This window comes from Odocoileus virginianus, unplaced genomic scaffold (genome assembly GCF_023699985.2).
Source record: "Odocoileus virginianus isolate 20LAN1187 ecotype Illinois unplaced genomic scaffold, Ovbor_1.2 Unplaced_Contig_93, whole genome shotgun sequence".
Lineage (NCBI taxonomy): Eukaryota > Metazoa > Chordata > Mammalia > Artiodactyla > Cervidae > Odocoileus > Odocoileus virginianus.
Genome location: NW_027224410.1, coordinates 15,699 through 34,194, shown reverse-complemented (window position 1 = coordinate 34,194; position 18,496 = coordinate 15,699). Strand labels below are relative to the sequence as shown.

Genomic DNA, 18,496 nt, shown 5'->3' with positions numbered 1-18,496 from the left:
CTATATACACTTTTTCAGATTCTTTTCCACTGTAGGTTATTGCATGATATTGAATATAGTTCCCTATGCCATACAGGTCTTTGTTCTTTATCTCTTTTCTATATGAAAAAGTGACAGTGCTGGTCATGGACATTCCCTTCTCCAGGGAATCTTCCCGACCCAGGGATCAAACCTGCGGTCTCCCGCATAGCAGGCAGATTCTTCACTGTCTTTTATTTATAGCAATGTGTTAATCCCAAACTCCTAATTTATCCCTCTCCCTCCAGTAACCATAAATTTGTTTTCTGTAAGACTACAAATCTTTTGACAGAGTACTTCCTTTCCTGCAAATGTGCAGCAATATCTGTATATATAAAAGATGTCTAACCTTGCCAGTAAACAAAATATGCAAATTAAACAATAAGATGTCATTTTCACCTAGAATGCCCAAGATTTTAAAGAAGATCAGAGCTCCGCAGCTGCACTAATTTCCTGCGGGTCGCCACGGCGGCGGCTGCAAGGCACTGGAGAGGTGGCTGCGTGTGCTGGAGCAACTTTACGGTGATACCCTCGTTCCAGGGCAAAGCAGAAACCCCCGTAAGACGGTAGACCCTGAGCAGCTGTGAGGAGATACCCCACGTCCAAGGGCAAAGGAGAAGCCCCGGCAAGACGATGTCCTGGCACCCCCAGTACCGGAGCTCCAAGTTCCGCCACGTCTTTGGCAAACCAGCCAGCAAGGAGAACTGCTACGACTCCGTGCCCATCACCCACAGTGTCCAAGACAATCACTTCTGCGCTGTGAACCCCCACTTCATCGCGGTCGTGACTGAGTGTACTGGCGGGGGTGCCTTCCTCGTCATCCCCTTGCACCAGACAGGAAAGTTGGACCCCCACTACCCGAAGGTCTGCGGGCACAGAGGGAATGTCTTAGATGTCAAATGGAACCCTTTCAATGATTTTGAGATCGCCTCCTGTTCTGAAGATGCCACGATTAAACTCTGGGACATCCCCAAGCAGCTGCTGACCAAGAACCTCACAGCCTTCAGGAAGGAGCTGGTGGGCCACGCCCGCAAAGTGGGCCTGGTGGAGTGGCACCCCACGGCTGCCAACATCCTCTTCAGCTCCGGCTACGACTACAAGGTGATGGTCTGGAACCTGGATTCAAAGGAGACTGTAATCATGAGCCCCGTGAAGACAATTAACTGTCACCAAGACGTGATCCTCTCCATGTCCTTCAACACCAACGGCAGCCTGCTGGCCACCGCCTGTAAAGACCGCAAGATTCGGGTTCTAGACCCCCGAGCAGGGACTGTCCTCCAGGAAGCCAACTATAAAGGGCACCGGGCCAGCAAAGTGCTATTTCTGGGGAACTTGAAGAAGCTGCTGTCCACAGGCACATCCCGATGGAACAACCGGCAGATGGCCCTTTGGGACCAGGATGACCTGTCTGTGCCTGTCACAGAGGTGGACCTCGACGGCTCCTCCGGTGTGCTGTTTCCCTTCTACGACGCGGACACCAGCATGCTCTACGTGGTGGGGAAGGGGGACAGGAACATCCACTACTATGAGATCAGTGCCAACAAACCTCACTTGAACTACCTGACGGAATACCACTCCTATAATCCACAGAAGGGGATCGGAGTTATGCCAAAGAGAGGTCTCGACGTGTCCTCCTGTGAGATCTTCCGTTTCTACAAGTTGATCACAACCAAAAGCCTCATCGAGCCCGTATCCATGATTGTACCCCGACGGTCAGAATCCTACCAAGAGGACATCTACCCGCCCACGGCCAGTGCCCAGCCCTCTCTGACAGCCCAGGAGTGGCTCAGTGGGATGAATAAAGAGCCCGTCCTGATGTCCCTCAGGCCTGGGGCCGAGCCGCTGAGCCCGCAGCCTCTGCCCTCAGAGAGAACCCTGTCCGTGCCCACGGCCCCCACCTCGCCTCATCTCCTCAACCAGACGGGAAGGCTGCTTGCAGAGGATGGCCGGGGGCCCTTCTCCCTGCCAGAGGAGAAGGCGCCAAGGTGGGCGGCAGAACACAGGCTGGAGGAGAAGAAAACCTGGCTCACGGACGGCTTTGACATCTTCGAGTGCCCCCCACCGAAGACAGAGAACGAGCTGCTGCAGATGTTCTATCGGCAACAAGACGAGATCCGAAGGCTCCGGGAGCTGGTGACCCAGCGCGAGGTCCAGGCCAAACAGTTGGAACTGGAGATCAGAAACTTGCGTATGAGCTCACCAAGGCTCTGAGCAGAGTCCTCTGCCCTCCTCGCCCTCAGGGACACCAGTCGGCTCCATGCGGAGGTCCAGAACCAAACCACAGGTCCTCCGGGAACAGCTACTGTTTCTATATTTTTTACCAGAAATGAAACTCTTGGTCGCTGAAAGATTCCAGTGGGACCTGCTGCCGATTTTCCAATTGCCTTCTTAAAACAATGGTGTCTGAACTGACTCTTTTTACATGATACCTTGCCTTCAGTTGACTTGCTTTGAAGGGTCCATGATAACTTCTCAAGGGGAAAACAGTACTGTAGAAAGTTAGAGCTGGAAGGACCTAGGAGGTGAAGCTGCCTCTGGTTTTCAAGCTGTGGTTCATAGCAAGGCAGGGTGGGGAAGGGGAGGCCAGGAGGGCTGTTTTGTTTTGTAATATTGGCTTCTATGGAATACATAATTCTCCTACTAAAAATTAGAAGTTTGTGAAGAAGCGGCATGGTCCAGCTTCTTTATTTCATAGATGGGGAAACTGAGGCCCAGAGACAGGCAAGTACTCAAGGCCCCCAGAGAGTATGTGGCTGGGCTGGGCTGCTCCTGGTCTCCTGGGTCTGTCTGCTGTTTGTGAGGCAGCACGTGTGCGGCTCCCAGCCCACGGGGCAGGAACCCATCAGTTCTGGGCTCGTCTGTGCCCCTGACTTGCTCTGTGACCTCTCGGAAGTCATTCACTCTCTGGCCTCACTTTCTCCATCTGAGCAAGGAGGCCCCTGGAATGTGCTGTCCTTTAGAGGATCTGCAACCTGAAATGAAAAATCCTTGGCCTTGACCTGAGGAAAGCTACTTTGCAGGGTGATGATCTGGGTTTGCTGCAGGAACTCAGAAAGATATTCACAAAGGGGCAGAGGAAGTTTAACTTCCAGGAAATAAGTCAAAGTTCCGCCTAATTGTGGAACACAGAAACAAGGCCATCCTCTCTCCCTTCAACTGGAATCGGTCAAGTATGTGTGGACACTGTCCCTTAGGTGGGGATGCAGACAGCAGAGTGGGGCCCGTGACCACTGACTGCCACCACCAAGGCCCTGAGGTCATAGAGCCTGCCTCCTCCAGGATGATGTCGGCAGGTTTCAGCCCAAGGTTACAGGAGAGGTCCCCAGGAGGTGGGGAGCCCCAGCCCTGGAAGTGTGGCACCCACCCAGGAGGGCTTCTGGAGAGGGATGCCTGTAGTGGGCAAGGAACTGGGACCAGATGACCCTGACTTCCCTTCCAGACTGACAGTTTCCTGTGTCTCTCTATTGTGTATGCTGAGCCCTTTCTCTAAGGCGCTCTCTCCCTCAGTGGTCAGTACAGCAACCCAGCTAGAGACAGGGAATGCTGGGAGTTAAATGTGCCCCTCCTTACCAAGGCTGTGCCAGCCGTGAGACTTGCCCAAAGCACAGGGTGATCCTGGAACTAAGATGGGAACTGCAGGAGGGCCTCTCGGGCCTGATGTTTCAACCCAGGCTGTACGTTCGAATTCCTTTGGGAGCCTTCAGGAACCACAGAGATATAGGCCCAACCCCAGACCACTGATGCCGAATCTCCAGAGTAGGGCCTGGTCTGGTACATGTTTTTTAAGTTCCCAGATGATTCTGCAGCACAGTCAGGACAGAGACCCAGTGGACTGGCCCATGTGTACCTATTTTCAGTGAAGATGGGGATCATGAGCACCAGACAGGATCTGGGACTCCAACCCATCTTCTAAGTCCAGGCTGAAAGCTCCTAAAAAGCAGGAAACATCATCCTGGGGGTCTCTGGGACCCCCGACTGCAACACAGTGAGGGCTCTGCGCCCCTGATGGCCCCTCCCCTTGCCGTGGCTGAGTCCCCTCATTTGCCCACACACGCCAGATATGCCCACGTTCCCCGTCGTGTTTACTAAGTTGCTGGGTCCTGCCAAGCTTGCCAAAGGCCGAATCTCAGGCACTGTTGGGGAAGCAGGGCTCCACTGAATGGGGTTACCTCCCCCCACCTCGTCTGTGACCAGCACTTCACAGTTTACAAAGCTCTCACCCCCACTCACTGACGTGTCCTCCTCCAATACAGGGGAGCTAGGCGTTGTTATCCCCAAGTTCAAAAGGAAATACCTAGTCTCAGAGAATGAAGAATCGTCAAGCCCAAAGGCACAAGCGGAAAGACTGGGAGGTGAGGTCCTGTCTGGGGAGCTGCCCACATGCCCCCTCCACGCGGAGCCTTTCCTTCCTGCTCAAGCTCTCCTCACCCCTAAGGGACCCGTACCTCGTGCTTAAAAACAATGCAAAGGCATCCATGAACAAACTGCTTTCCTTTCTTTTTTTTACATCTACAATAAATTATTTAAATTATTTCACAGCAAGGGAGAGGGATAGGTAATTTTTATCAGATATTTTTTTAAGTCATTTTTTAAAAATTGTTTTAGTTGTTGGTTGATGAAATAGGACTTGCCCAGCATTTGCAGGGCCCTCAGGCTCAGGACAAGCAGACTGTGTTCTCATCTCCTTACTCCACACCCTGAGGACCCCCTGACTGTTGACTCAGGAACTTTCTGAGAGTGAAGACAGCACTGGGAGATGAGCTCTGGCATCTATCTACAATCACTGAGATTGTATCATAGACGGAAGCAGGAAGTCAGAAATCGAGCTATGCTTTTAATACGAAACCGTGCCTGAAACCCTTTGATTGTTTTAATGTTGTTTCTGAAATTCCTTGTACCTTTATAAAAAAATAACTAAAAGTGAAGATAAATAGATGTGGAATTGTGCAATGGAAAGAAGTTAACAAAATAATAAACATCTGCCTAGACATTTAAAAAAAAAAATAAAGAAGATCAGTGCTGTTATTAAGAAAGTAGAGGATGTTCATGGATACCTTAGAGCTGTGTGGAAGAAAGTTTGACGATATGTATCAAGATCATTAAACAAATGAAAAAGTTTTGATCCAAGAACTCCATTTCGAGGAATGTACTGGAGCAAGACATCAGAGAAGTATACAAAGATATGCCTGAGGATGCTAATCTCAACAATGTTAGGACTGTGGAAACTTTGAAACCATCCAAATATCCTTCAGTTAATGATTGGCCTGCCATAAGTACTATTAATCACAAAGAATCAATATGAAAGAATAAGCAAGTTATATCATTATGTTTAAAACAACTGTCAGGCAGTATGTTAGTATGATTTCACTTTTGTTTTACTATTGCTGTGTGAAATATATATGTGTGTGTGTATGTGTGTGTGTGTGTGTGTTTTGTTTATTAAAATTGACTAAAACACATATACCAAGCTGTTAATAGTCGATTTTTTTTTTCTGATGGTTGTGATCCTAGAAACTTTACTTTTGTCATAATATATACTTAAGGTTCAACGATCTACAAACAATCGGTAAAAATCATATATATTAAAAATTCAGAAAATTTAAAGGCTAAGCTTCTCTGATAATTAAATAAATGCAAATTAGAAGAAGAATAAGATACAATTGTTGTCTATTATGTTGAGGAAAAAACTTCCAAGACTGACAATATTGTATAGAGCTTCCTTCTCTAAACTTCTTTGATCAACTGCATGTATTAGGAAAACTTTTTGACCTCAAACACTAAATATCTATGCTATGTGATGGTTTTTTATAATAAAGAATGAATTATATTATTCATCCTCTTCTGCCACTTGCAAATTCATGTTTACAATGATGCTACTGCAGTAAATTTTGGCATAAGAAAAACTGGAAACGTCCAGAACACCCATCAACAAGGGACTTGTTATATGAATTATTGAACATTATGAGCTGATAGATGTGTTGGTGTAATTATCCATCTTCAAGGAGAGTGAGGTAGCTGTGTGTTATTGACATGGTAAGGGCACCTTATCAACACATCACATCTGGAGGTATATACAGGAAACACAATCTCAGTTCATGGCTGCTGGGGCAGGGTGGGGAAAGGGAAACTAAGCAGGGAATTTGCTTTCCATTGTTCTCATTGTGCTGCTGACAAAGTCTAAAAACTCGCTTTTAGACTTTTCCCATTAGCAGAATACTACAGATATAAAGCAAAAATAAATAAGACGCTTGAATGAATAAAGCAGAATGCACACAACTTAAAGTTCAATTCGTTGGTCTGGTGTGTTTGTACTAGCTTACAACCGGGAACCGAAAAAATTCCTAAAGGGATTTGAGGCGACAGGAAATGCGTTCTGGCTTCGAAGCTGCTCAAGATCGTGCTTATGAGGCAACATTTCTAACGTTTCGAGCAAGTTTCACTTTGCTTCCGTTAAAATTTAAAAGTTAAAAGTTGAAAAAGGACCACTGGGGTCAGGTAGCTAGGTCTCCCGGACAAACTGCCGGCCCCTCCCCGCTCCTCCCGACTCCCCCTTAACATTGCCCCTTCCCCGTCCCAGGGCTCTGGATCCCTGGCGCTCTGCCTGATCCCGCCCCACGTGGCCCCGAGGCAGCCTAGGAGGGCGGCCCGGCGGGACACCAGGGCCCGCTGTGGCCAGAGCACAGCCAGAGGAGGAGGAAGCACAGCCAGAGGAGGAGGGATCCCGCGGTGCAGCGCAATTAGCATCTGCTGCCGCGCGATCCACCTACCGCGCCGATTCCCCCGCGAGCGTCCTTCTGTCCCCTGAACCAGCGGGAATCACCTGGATCTGGGCGCTGTATCCGGGGCCACAGCAAACCGATGGCAGCAGCAGCGGCCCTGTCGGGCATAGCAGTGCGTCTGTCGCGCTCAGCCACGACCCGCGGCTCATATGGCGCCTTCTGCAAGGGGCTCACGCGCACGCTGATCACCTTCTTCGACCTGGCCTGGCGTCTGCGCATGAATTTCCCCTACTTCTACATAGTGGCTTCGGTGATTCTAAACGTCCGCCTGCAGGTACATATTTAGAGCAACTAACTTTGTGGCAGTGGGGAGGCCTAGCAGGATGGCTGACCTCCACCCAATGGCTCACCCGCCCTAGAGCACAGTGCCCAGCTCGCCTCGCGCACACACACTTGCCGACCTGTCCTGCTGTCGCCCTATCTTTTCATATAAACGCGCGGCTAGAAATCATTATTTGTGGAAAGCCTGCAATCTAACCAGGAAACTCTAAAATAAACGAGAAGTTGAATCTCAAGGAAGTAGCTAATTCAAGGAACAGAACTTATAAATCTGAAAATCCTCAGAAATACTTAAGTTCTTCTGTACATAAAGGGCTTCCCTCGTGGCTCAGCTGGTAAAGAATCAAATGAGCATGCACGTTGGGAAATGACAATGAGCACAGGATGCCCTAAAGGAGAAAAAAGAGAAGTTACCAAGGACTTACATAAACTGCACAAGAATGGTCCAAATAGGAAGCAAATCTTCCAAATTTGAAAAAGAAGTGAAAGGACTTCCAACTGGATGGAATCAATTCTAGGCAATAGATGGATGGAGTTAGAAGCTGGAGGAAACTGACCACATGATCTGGAAGACATACTTGTCTTCATCCCCCAAAGGAAAAAAACAGAACCTTCAGGGGAGAACAAACATTTCAAACTGTACAAGGAGAACATGCTTCCTATATGAAACAACCTCAGTTTTCAACCATTGCCGGGAGTGTGAGAAAAGGAATTGGAACACTGGCATACGTGGATCAAGACTCTGCAATCACAGAAAATCCAATCATAGCTTCAACATCCCTATTCAATGAACAGTGTTTAAATAACCATTACAGTGGAAATATTAGTTATGCTTTTTCGTTTTTAGAGTAAATCTCTAGACAAATCAGGGAAGACTAAATTATGGTCATAGAACAGAATGGGAATGGTAATCAACTTTGACAAGTACAGGCAACAAGTTGGCAACCAGAGGGGAGGAAAGGGAATAGTGGTGTTAGTCTCCTAAACTAGGAAGTCTCTAGGTGAAAGAATAAGGCAGATTCAGGGGTTACATTTTTAAACTGAAGGAGTTAACCAACAGGAAACTTAAAAATAGTGATACAATGGTAGGAAAGTGGGGCAGGAAAACCCAGGAGACAGCAGGAAGGCAGCAGAAAATGTCTCACTTCATCAAAGTTAAAAAACAGTAAGAAAAGCATATTACTAGGAAAAATGGAGTTAACCTCTAAACAGACATGTAAAGCTTTTGCCTCTGGCATGGGAAAGCAAAAGCTAAGAAGGGTAGGTGGGGATTCACTGCTTTTCATTATATGCCCTTCTGTACTGGTTGATTTTTTTATAATCCTTTATACACATGTATTATCTTGATTAAAAATTAAAACCTATTAGAAGTGAATTTACTGCAGTTGGAAGGAGATTTGGGGGAAGGGGGTTGGGGAGTGGCCCATGTGTCCAGGTAGGTCTGCTTTCATATCTTTCTGCAATAATGGATGCATATCCTAAACTGTTCCCGAATGATCACATGAAATATGATTTCCTTGCTTTCCAAGTACAGCATAAGACCATAAGGAAATGCCTGATGAAACGACCAGTAATCTTCAGATAGTCCAGACCTTCCTTACTCTATGAAACTTCTCATGAGCTAATCTCTGCAATGTCATGTTTAAGGTAAAAACAAAACAAAAAGTGTGATTTAGTTTCTCTTTTACTTTTATTTTTTCCATCTATTTTTATTAGTTGGAGGCTAATTACTTTACAATATTGTAGTGGTTTTTGTCATACATTGACAGGAATCAGCCATGGATTTACATGTATTCCCCATCCCGATCCCCCCTCCCACCTCCCTCTCCACCTGACTCCTCTGGGTCTTCCCAGTGCACGGGGCCCGAGCACTTGTCTCATGCATTCAGCCTGGGCTGGTGATCTATTTCACCCTAGATAATATACATGTTTTGATGCTGTTCTCTCGAAACATCCCACCCTCGCCTTCTCCCACAGAGTCCAAAATTCTGTTCTGTACATCTGTGTCTCTTTTTCTGTTTTGCATATAGGGTTATCATTACCATCTTTCTAAGTTCCATATATATGCGTTAGTATACTGTATTGATCTTTATCTTTCTGGCTTACTTCACTCTGTATGATGGGCTCCAGTGATTTAATTTTTCAAAACTGAAGAAATGGGCAAATGCCTCATGATGTTTAGACAAGGTTCTCACATTTTAGTATTGATCATAATAGCAGGGGGGGAGGGGGGATAAGCTAAATATGCAACAGAAGCTGGGCGAAACAGAAATAGTCCATCAATGGAATGGGGTAGTATGTGCATGCTCAGTTGCTCAGTCCTGTCTGACTTGTTGTGATCCCAGGGACTGTAGCCTAACAGGCTCCTCTGTCTCTGGCATTTTCCAGGCAAGAATACTGGAGTGGGTTGCCGTTACTGAGCCAGACAGAAATATATATTATATAACATACACTCTTCTTAATTATAGAGAACTAATACGTGGAAACACTATTGCACATTTCCTATAACCATGCAATATCCCAAGCACTTTGTATGCATCATTTCATATAATCCTCATGACAACTCAGAGATACATGATTGTCATCACCCCTGGTTTGCAGGAGAGGAGACAAACACGGAGAAAGGTAATAGCAGAATGATGAAATATTGCCAACAATATTATTCTTCCTACTAATGTGAGACATTCATAGCTATGATATGTTTATTTATTTGCATTACTCTGCACTCCCAATGCAGAGGGCCCCAGGTTTGATCTCTGGTTAAGGAATTAGATACATATGCCACAAAGAAGACCTGGTGCAGCCAAATAAATAATTAAATAAATATTTTAAAAACTTTAGTGTAAAATTCATTATCCATGTGGATGGCATGGATGCTAGGATTTGGGGAACACAGGGTTAGACACCCCATTCCTACACCCTTGGGTTAGCACTCCCAAGTACACGTACCTCTGCACATGAATGGAGGGTCAGGTGTAACTCAGAGTCACTCAGGATTTGAATTTTAACCAAAGAAATTAGTTTAATGAGATATTAAATGCATTCTTGCAACAATACTCAAAAACAAAATAGCTTTAACGTGGAAACTGTAACTGTAATTAAATGCAATTAATTAAACTGTAATTAAATGTCACTTTCTCCTCAGAAAACATAGTTTTTGCCCATTTACAGAGAAACATCAAATATACACAGTTCTAAGCAGTTGCAGCTTAAAATTTTCTACTTGCATAGATTATGTACAGGTTTTTGTTTTGGGGGTTCACTTTTCAAATCATTTCCCCTAATTCACTGCAGGTATAATTTCCCTTCATCTGAAAGACCAAAAGAAAAAAAAAAGAGAGAAAGAGAGAGACAGCCAGTGAAACCACAGCATTCTCAGATTCATTAACCTGCTCAATTCCATGACCATCTGACTTTCATGAGCCAAATATTCCCAGCAACTTTTTGCATAGACTTAATTGTCGAGTGAGATGCAGTTCTCTTGAGCACTGCTAACACTATTCTAGAGCAACAGAAAATGTCCTTTAATTCAGGCTTTCCTAAACATGCAATTCTTTGAAAGCACCAGATGGGAGGGAGCTCCTCTCTCAAATATCAGATGAAAAGAATTCTTTTTCTTTCTTTTCTTTTAAATTGAAGTATAGTTGATTTGCAATGTTTCAGGTGTACATCAAAGTGATTCAGTTATGCATACATATATATAGAGATTTCGCTGGTGGCCCAGTGATTAAGACCCAGTGTTTTCACTGCCATGGACCCAGATTCAATCCCTGGTCAGGGAACTAAGATCCCACAAGCTGCATGGTGTAGCCAAATATATATATATGACATATGTCCAGATAAAATTCTTAATTCAAAAAGATACATGATCTCAATATTCACTGCAGCATTATTTACAACATATATATATTTCCCCAGTGACTCAGGGGAAGGTAAAGAATATGCCTGCAATTCAGGAGATGGGAGTTCAATCCTTGAGTTGGGAAGATCCATGGCCCCTGGAGGAGGGCATAGCAACCCACTCCAGTATTCTTGCCTGGAGAATCCCATGGACAGAGGAGCCTGGTGGGCTACAGTCCATAGGGTCACAAAGAGTCAGACATGGCGAGGAGCCAAGATGGCGGAGGAATAGGACGGGGAGACCACTTTCTCCCCTACAAATTCATCGAAAGAACATTTGAAAGCTGAGCAAATTTCACAAATCAACTTTTGATCGCTAGCAGAGGACATCAGGCGCCCAGAAAAGCAGCCCATTGTCTTCGAAGGGAGGTAGGACAAAATATAAAAGATAAAAAGGAAGTCAAAAGAGCTACGGATGGAGACCCGTCCCGGGAAGGGAGTCTTAATAGAGGAAGTTTCCAATCACCAGGAAACCCTCACACTGGCGGGACTGGGGGAAGTTTTCGGCAATCTAACTGGGAGGAAAAATTAAACAAGGCCCACAGATTACGTGCCTAAAAGCAACTCCCAGCAGAAAAGTACCCCAGACGCCCGCACCCGCCAGCAACAAGCGGGGGCGGAATGGAGAGGAGCGGGCGGCATTGCTTAGGGTAAGGACCAGCCTGAGGACCCTGAGAGCAATCGGGGGGAGCTTTTTTAAACTGTGGGATAGCAAGGGTCAAAATTGGCTGGCCCGTACACATTGCCGGCGGTTCGCAAAACAGGGGGACTGACAGACTCCAGAGAAGAGCTGGCCCATCCCCGCTGGAGGTAGGAGGCAGGGGGGAGGGGAAAGGGGCAAACTCAGCCCCTGAGAAGCCACCCCCTCCCACACTGCAAACAGGCCCCCGGTTCCTATCTAAAGACTTCCTGAGACCCGACTGGCGGCACGCGCTGGGGCTGCAGAGGGAAAAAGCGCGCCGTATCCGGGGAGATTGTGCCCAAGCCTCTGGCTGCCTGAGCCGCTCGCCGCGGAGGGAAAAGGCGCGCCGCATCCGGGGAGAGTGCGCCCAAGCCTCTGGCTGCCTGAACCGCTCAGGCCGGGGAAGGCACAAAACGCAGGCGCAACCGAATCCGCGCTTTTGTGGAGTACCCGAAAACTGGAACCGCACTCAACGCAGGGCCCGCTCCATATAGAGCAGCCGGGAGACTGAGCAGTGTAGACGGGGAAAGCACAGACACCGGTGAGCGGGGCAAACCCAGTGTGGCCGGAACACGGTGAGTGCTATCCACACACAGCGATATCTGTCTGCAGCGCCCCGCCCTCCCCGTAGCAGGACTGAACTGAACTAGCGAACCTAAATAAGAGATCACCTCTGCCCGCCTGTGTCAGGGCGGAAATTAGGCACCGAAGAGATGGCAAATAGAAGCCAAATAAACAAAGAGAACCGCTTCAGAAAGGACCGATGCAACAGATTAAAATCCCTGAAGGTAACACCGACTACACAGAAGGGGCCTATAGATATCGAGAAGTGTAAGCTGGAAAGAGGAGCTATCTGAAATTGAACTGAACCTACACTGACTGCAACAACTCCAGAGAAATTCCTAGATATATATGTATATTTTTTTTAATTAAAAAAAATTTTTTTCTTTCCTTTTTTTTTTTTATTTTTTATTTTTTCTCTTTTATTTTCTTTTAAAATTCCCTATTACTCCCCCATTACTCCTCAACTTTCATTTTCATATATTTTTACGATTTTTTTAATTAGGGAAAATTTTTTTTCTTTTTTTTTTCTTTTTCTTGTTTTTCTCTTCTATTTCCTTTTAAAGTCCTCTAATACTCCTTTATTATTCCTTAATTTTCATTTTCATTTCACTATAACCTTGCAAAAAAAAAGAGAGAGAAAACCCTATTTTTAAACCGAACTTCATATACATTTCTAAATTTTTTGTGTTTTTGTTTTTGTTTTTAAATATTGTATTTCAAAGAGTCTAACCTCTACACTAGATTTTTAATCTTTGTTTTTCAGTATGTGATATAAATTTTGGACATTTAAGAATCCAATATTCAGTTCCCATTTCTATTCAGGAGTGTGGTGATTACTCTCCCACTTTTGACTCTCTGTTTTCTACCTCAAAACACCTCTATTTCCTCCTTTCCCCTTCTCTTCCCAATCCAACTCTGTGAATCTTTGTGGGTGTCTGGGCTATGGGGAACACTTTGGGAACAGATAACTGCATAGATCTGTCTTTCTCCTCTTGAGTCCCCTTTTTCTCCTCCTGCTCACCTCTATCTCCTTCCTCCCTCTCCTATTCTTCATGTAACTCTGTGAACCTCTCTGGTTGTCTCTCACGGTGGAGAATCTTTTCACCATTAACCTAGAAGTTTTATTATCAGTGCTGTATAGTTGGAGAAGTCTTGAGACTATTGAAAGAATAAAACTGAAATCCAGAGACAGGAGACTTAAGCCCAAAACCTGAGAAAACCAGAAAACTCCTGACTACACGGAATATTAAGGAATCAGAGACCATCCAAAAGCCTCCACACCTACACCAAAACCAACCACCACCCAAGAGCCAGTAAGCTCCAGTACAAGACATACCACGCAAATTCTTTAGCAACGCAGGAACATAGACCTGAATGTCAACATACAGGCTGTCCAAAGTCACACCTAACACATAGACCCATCACAAAACTCATTACTGGACACTCCATTGCACTCCAGAGAGAAGAAATCCAATTCCATGCACCAGAACGCTGACACAAGCTTCCCTAACCAGGAAACCTTGACAAACCAATCGTCCAATCCCACCCACTGGGTGAAACCTCCACAATAAAAAGGAACCACAGACCACCAGAATACAGAAAGTCCACTCCAGACACAGCAATCTAAACAAGATGAAAAGGCAGATCTCTTGAAATATCCCACCTCGCCTTCTCCCAGAGTCCACAAGTCTGTTCTATACATCTGAGTCTCTTTTTCTGTTTTGCATATAGAGTTATCGTTACCATCTTTCTAAATTCCATATATATGTGTTAGTATACTGTAATGGTCTTTATCTTTCTGGCTTACTTCGCTCTGTATAATGGGCTCCAGTTTCATCCATCTCATTAGAACTACCCAACAGGTAAAGGAACATGAAAAAAGCCCACCAAGTCAAACAAAAGAGGAGGAAATAGGGAATCTACCTGAAAAAGAATTTAGAGTAATGATAATAAAAATGACCCAAAATCTTGAAAACAAAGTGGAGTTACAAATAAATAGCCTGGAGACAAAGATTGAGAAGATGCAAGAAAGGTTTAACAAGGACCTAGAAGAAATTTTAAAAAGTCAATTAAAAATTAGTAATGAAGTAAATGAGATCAAAAACACTCTGGAGGGAACCATGAGTAAATAACAGAGAAGATAGGATAAGTGAGTTAGAAGATAAAATGGTGGAAATAAATGAAGCAGAGAGGAAAAAAGAAAAAAGAATCAAAAGAAATGAGGACAACCTCAGTGACCTCTGGGACAATGTGAAACGCCCCAACATTCGAATCATAGGAATCCCAGGAGAAGAAGACAAAAAGAAAGGCCATAAGAAGTTACTCGAGGAGATAATAGCTGAAAACTTCCCTAAAATGGGGAAGGAAATAGCCACCCAAGTCCAAGAAACCCAGAGAGTCCCAAACAGGATAAACCCAAGGTGAAACACCCCAAGACACATATTAATCAAATTAACAAAGATCAAACACAAAGAACAAATATTAAAAGCAGCAAGGGAGAAACAACAAATAACACACAAAGGGATTCCCATAAGGATAACAGCTGATCTATCAATAGAAACCCTTCAGGCCAGAAGGGAATGGCAGGACATACTTAAAGTAATGAAAAAGAATAACCTACAACCTACATTACTCTGCCCAGCAAGGATCTCATTCAGATATGAAGGAGAACTCAAAAGCTTTACAGACAAGCAAAAGCTGAGAGAATTCAGCACCACCAAACCAGCTCTTCAACAAATACTAAAGGATCTTCTCTAGACAGGAAACACAGAAAGGTGGTATAAACGTGAACCCCAAACAACAAAATAAATGGCAACAGGACCATACCTATCAATAATTACCTTAAATGTAAATGGGTTGAATGCCCCAACCAAAAGACAAAGGCTGGCTGAATGGATACAAGAGCAAGACCCCTATATATGCTGTCTACAAGAGACCCACCTCAAAACAAGGGACACATACAGACTAAAAGTGAAGGGCTGAAAAAAATATTCCACGCAAACGGAGACCAAAAGAAAGCAGGAGTTGCAATACTCGTATCAGATAAAATAGACTTTCAAATAAAGGCTGTGAAAAGAGACAAAGATGGACACTACATAATGATCAAAGGATCAATCCAAGAAGAAGATATAACAATTATAAATATATATGCACCCAACATAGGAGCACTGCAATATGTAAGGCAAATACTAACGAGTATGAAAGAGGAAATTAATAGTAACACAATAATAGTAAGAGACTTTAATACCCCACTCACAACTATGGATAGATCAACTAAACAGAAAATGAACAAGGAAACACAAACTTTAACGGACACAATGGACCAGCTAGACCTAATTGACATCAATAGGACGTTTCACCCCAAAACAATCAACTTCACCTTTTTCTCAAGTACACACGGAACCTTCTCCAGAATAGATCACATCCTGGGCCATAAATCTAGTCTTGGTAAATTCAAAAAAACTGAAATCATTCCAGTCATCTTTTCTGACCACAGTGCAGTAAGATTAGATTTCAATTACAGGAAAAAAATTATTAAGAATTCAAACATATGGAGGCTAAACAACACGCTTCTGAATAACCAACAAATCATAGAAGAAATCAAAAAAGAAATCAAAATATGCATAGAAATGAATGAAAATGAAAACACAACAACCCAAAACCTATGGGACACTGTAAAAGCAGTGCTAAGGGGAAGATTCATAGCATTACAGGCCTACCTCAAGAAACAAGAAAAAAGTCAAATAAATAACCTAACTCTACACCTAAAGCAACTAGAGGAAGAAGAAATGAAGAACCCTAGGGTTAGTAGAAGGAAAGAAATCTTAAAAATTCAGGCAGAAATAAATGCAAAAGAAACAAAAGAGACCATAGCAAAAATGAACAAAGCTAAAAGCTGTTTTTTTGAAAAAATAAACAAAACTGACAAACCATTAGCAAGACTCATTAAGAAACAAAGGGAGAAGAACCAAATTAACAAAATTAGAAACGAAAATGGAGAGATCACAACAGACAAAACTGAAATACAAAGGATCATAAGAGACTACTACCAGCAGCTCTATGCCAATAAAATGGACAACTTGGAAGAAATGGACAAGTTCTTAGAGAAGTATAACTTTCCAAAACTGAACCAGGAAGAAATAGAAGATCTTAACAAAACGATCACAAGCAAGGAAATCGAAACTGTCATCAGAAATCTTCCAGCAAACAAAAGCCCAGGACCAGATGGCTTCACAGCTGAATTCTACCAAAAATTTAGAGAAGAGCTAACACCTATCTTACTCAAACTCTTCCAGAAAATTGCAGAAGAAGGTAAACTTCCAAACTCATTCTATGAGGCCACCATCACCCTAATTCCAAAACCAGACCAAGATGCCACAAAAAAAGAGAACTACAGGCCAATATCACTGATGAACATAGATGCAAAAATCCTTAACAAAATTCTAGCAAACCAACAACATAGAATCCAACAACATATTAAAAAAATCATACACCATGACCAAGTGGGCTTTATCCCAGGAATGCAAGGATTCTTTAATATCTGCAAATCAATGTAATACACCACATTAACAAATTGAAAGATAAAAACCATATGATTATCTCAATAGATGCAGAAAAAGCATTTGACAAAATTCAACATCCATTTATGATTAAAACTCTCCAGAAAGCAGGAATAGAAGGAACATACCTCAACATAATAAAAGCTATATATGACAAACCCACAGCAAGCATCACCCTCAATGGTGAAAAATTGAAAGCATTTCCCCTGAAATCAAGAACAAGACAAGGGTGCCCACTCTCACCACTACTATTCAACCTAGTTTTGGAAGTGTTGGCCACAGCAATCAGGGCAGAAAAAGAAGTAAAAGGAATCCAGATAGGAAAAGAAGAAGTTAAACTCTCTCTGTTTGCAGATGACATGATCCTCTACATAGAAAACCCTAAAGACTACCAGAAAATTACTAGAGCTAATCAACGAATACAGTCAAGTTGCAGGATATAAAATTAACACACAGAAATCTCTTGCATTCCTATACACTAACAATGAGAAAACAGAAAGAGAAATTAAGGAAACAATACCATTCACCATTGCAACAAAAAGAATAAAATACTTAGGAGTATATCTACCTAAAGAAACAAAAGACCTATACATAGAAAACTATAAAACACTGACGAAAGAAATCAAAGAGGACACAAACAGATGGAGAAATACACCGTGTTCATGGATTGGAAGAATCAGTATTGTCAAAATGGCTATACTACCCAAAGCAATCTATAGATTCAATGCAATCCCTATCAAACTACCAACGGTATTTTTCACAGAACTAGAACAAATAATTTCACTATTTGTATGGAAATACAAAAAACCTCGAATAGCCAAAGTAACCTTGAGAAAGAAGAATGGAACTGGAGGAATCAACCTGCCTGACTTCAGACTATACTACAAAGCCACAGTCATCAAGACAGTATGGTACTGGCACAAAGACAGAAATATAGATCAATGGAACAGAATAGAAAGCCCAGAGATAAATCCACGAACCTATGGTCACCTTATCTTCGACAAAGGAGGCAAGGATATACAATGGAAAAAAGACAGCCTCTTTAAAAGTGGTGCTGGGAAAACTGGTCAACCACCTGTAAAAGAATGAAACTAGAACACTTTCTAACACCATACACAAAAAGTAAACTCAAAATGGATTAAAGATCTAAATGTAAGACCAGAAACTATAAAACCTAGAGGAGAACATAGGCAAAACACTCTCCGACATAAATCACAGCAGGATCCTCTATGACCCACCTCCCAGAATTTTGGAAACAAAAGCAAAAATAAACAAATGGGACCTAATGAAACTTAAAAGCTTTTGCACAACAAAGGAAACTATAAGCAAGGTGAAAAGACAGCCCTCAGATTGGGAGAAAATAATAGCAAACGAAGCAACAGACAAAGGATTAATCTCAAAAATATACAGGCAACTCCTCCAGCTCAACTCCAGAAAAATAAATGACCCAATCAAAAAATGGGCCAAAGAACTCAACAGACATTTCTCCAAGGAAGACATACAGATGGCACAAAAACATGAAAAGATGCTCAACATCACTCATTATCAGAGAAATGCAAGTCAAAACCACAATGAGGTACCATTACACGCCAGTCAGGATGGCTGCTATCCAAAAGTCTACAAGCAATAAATGCTGGAGAGGGTGTGGAGAAAAGGGAACCCTCTTACACTGTTGGTGGGAATGCAAATTAGTACAGCCACTATGGAAAACAGTG

The 18,496-nt window shown here is 43.5% G+C and overlaps 2 protein-coding genes across 2 annotated transcripts; both read left to right on the top strand.

The window, feature by feature from the left end:
- The first annotated feature begins 635 nt into the window (after positions 1-635).
- On the top strand, positions 636-2,683 carry LOC110145330 (coronin-2A). The gene has a single exon (XM_020905574.2). It carries the CDS (start codon positions 652-654, stop codon positions 2,227-2,229), a length of 1,578 nt encoding a protein of 525 aa, XP_020761233.2. The 5' UTR covers positions 636-651; the 3' UTR covers positions 2,230-2,683.
- Positions 2,684-6,661: 3,978 nt separating this feature from the next.
- On the top strand, positions 6,662-8,440 carry LOC110124361 (small integral membrane protein 10-like protein 2A). Its single transcript, XM_020872873.2, has one exon. The coding sequence runs from the start codon at positions 6,877-6,879 to the stop codon at positions 7,081-7,083; it is 207 nt and encodes a 68-aa protein (XP_020728532.2). The 5' UTR covers positions 6,662-6,876; the 3' UTR covers positions 7,084-8,440.
- The last annotated feature ends 10,056 nt before the right edge of the window (positions 8,441-18,496 follow it).

Bases quoted from the DNA above. Each gene is read 5' to 3' on its own strand.
- LOC110145330 (XM_020905574.2), top strand. From the start codon at position 652: ATGTCCTGGCACCCCCAGTACCGGAGCTCCAAGTTCCGCCACGTCTTT.
- LOC110124361 (XM_020872873.2), top strand. From the start codon at position 6,877: ATGGCAGCAGCAGCGGCCCTGTCGGGCATAGCAGTGCGTCTGTCGCGC.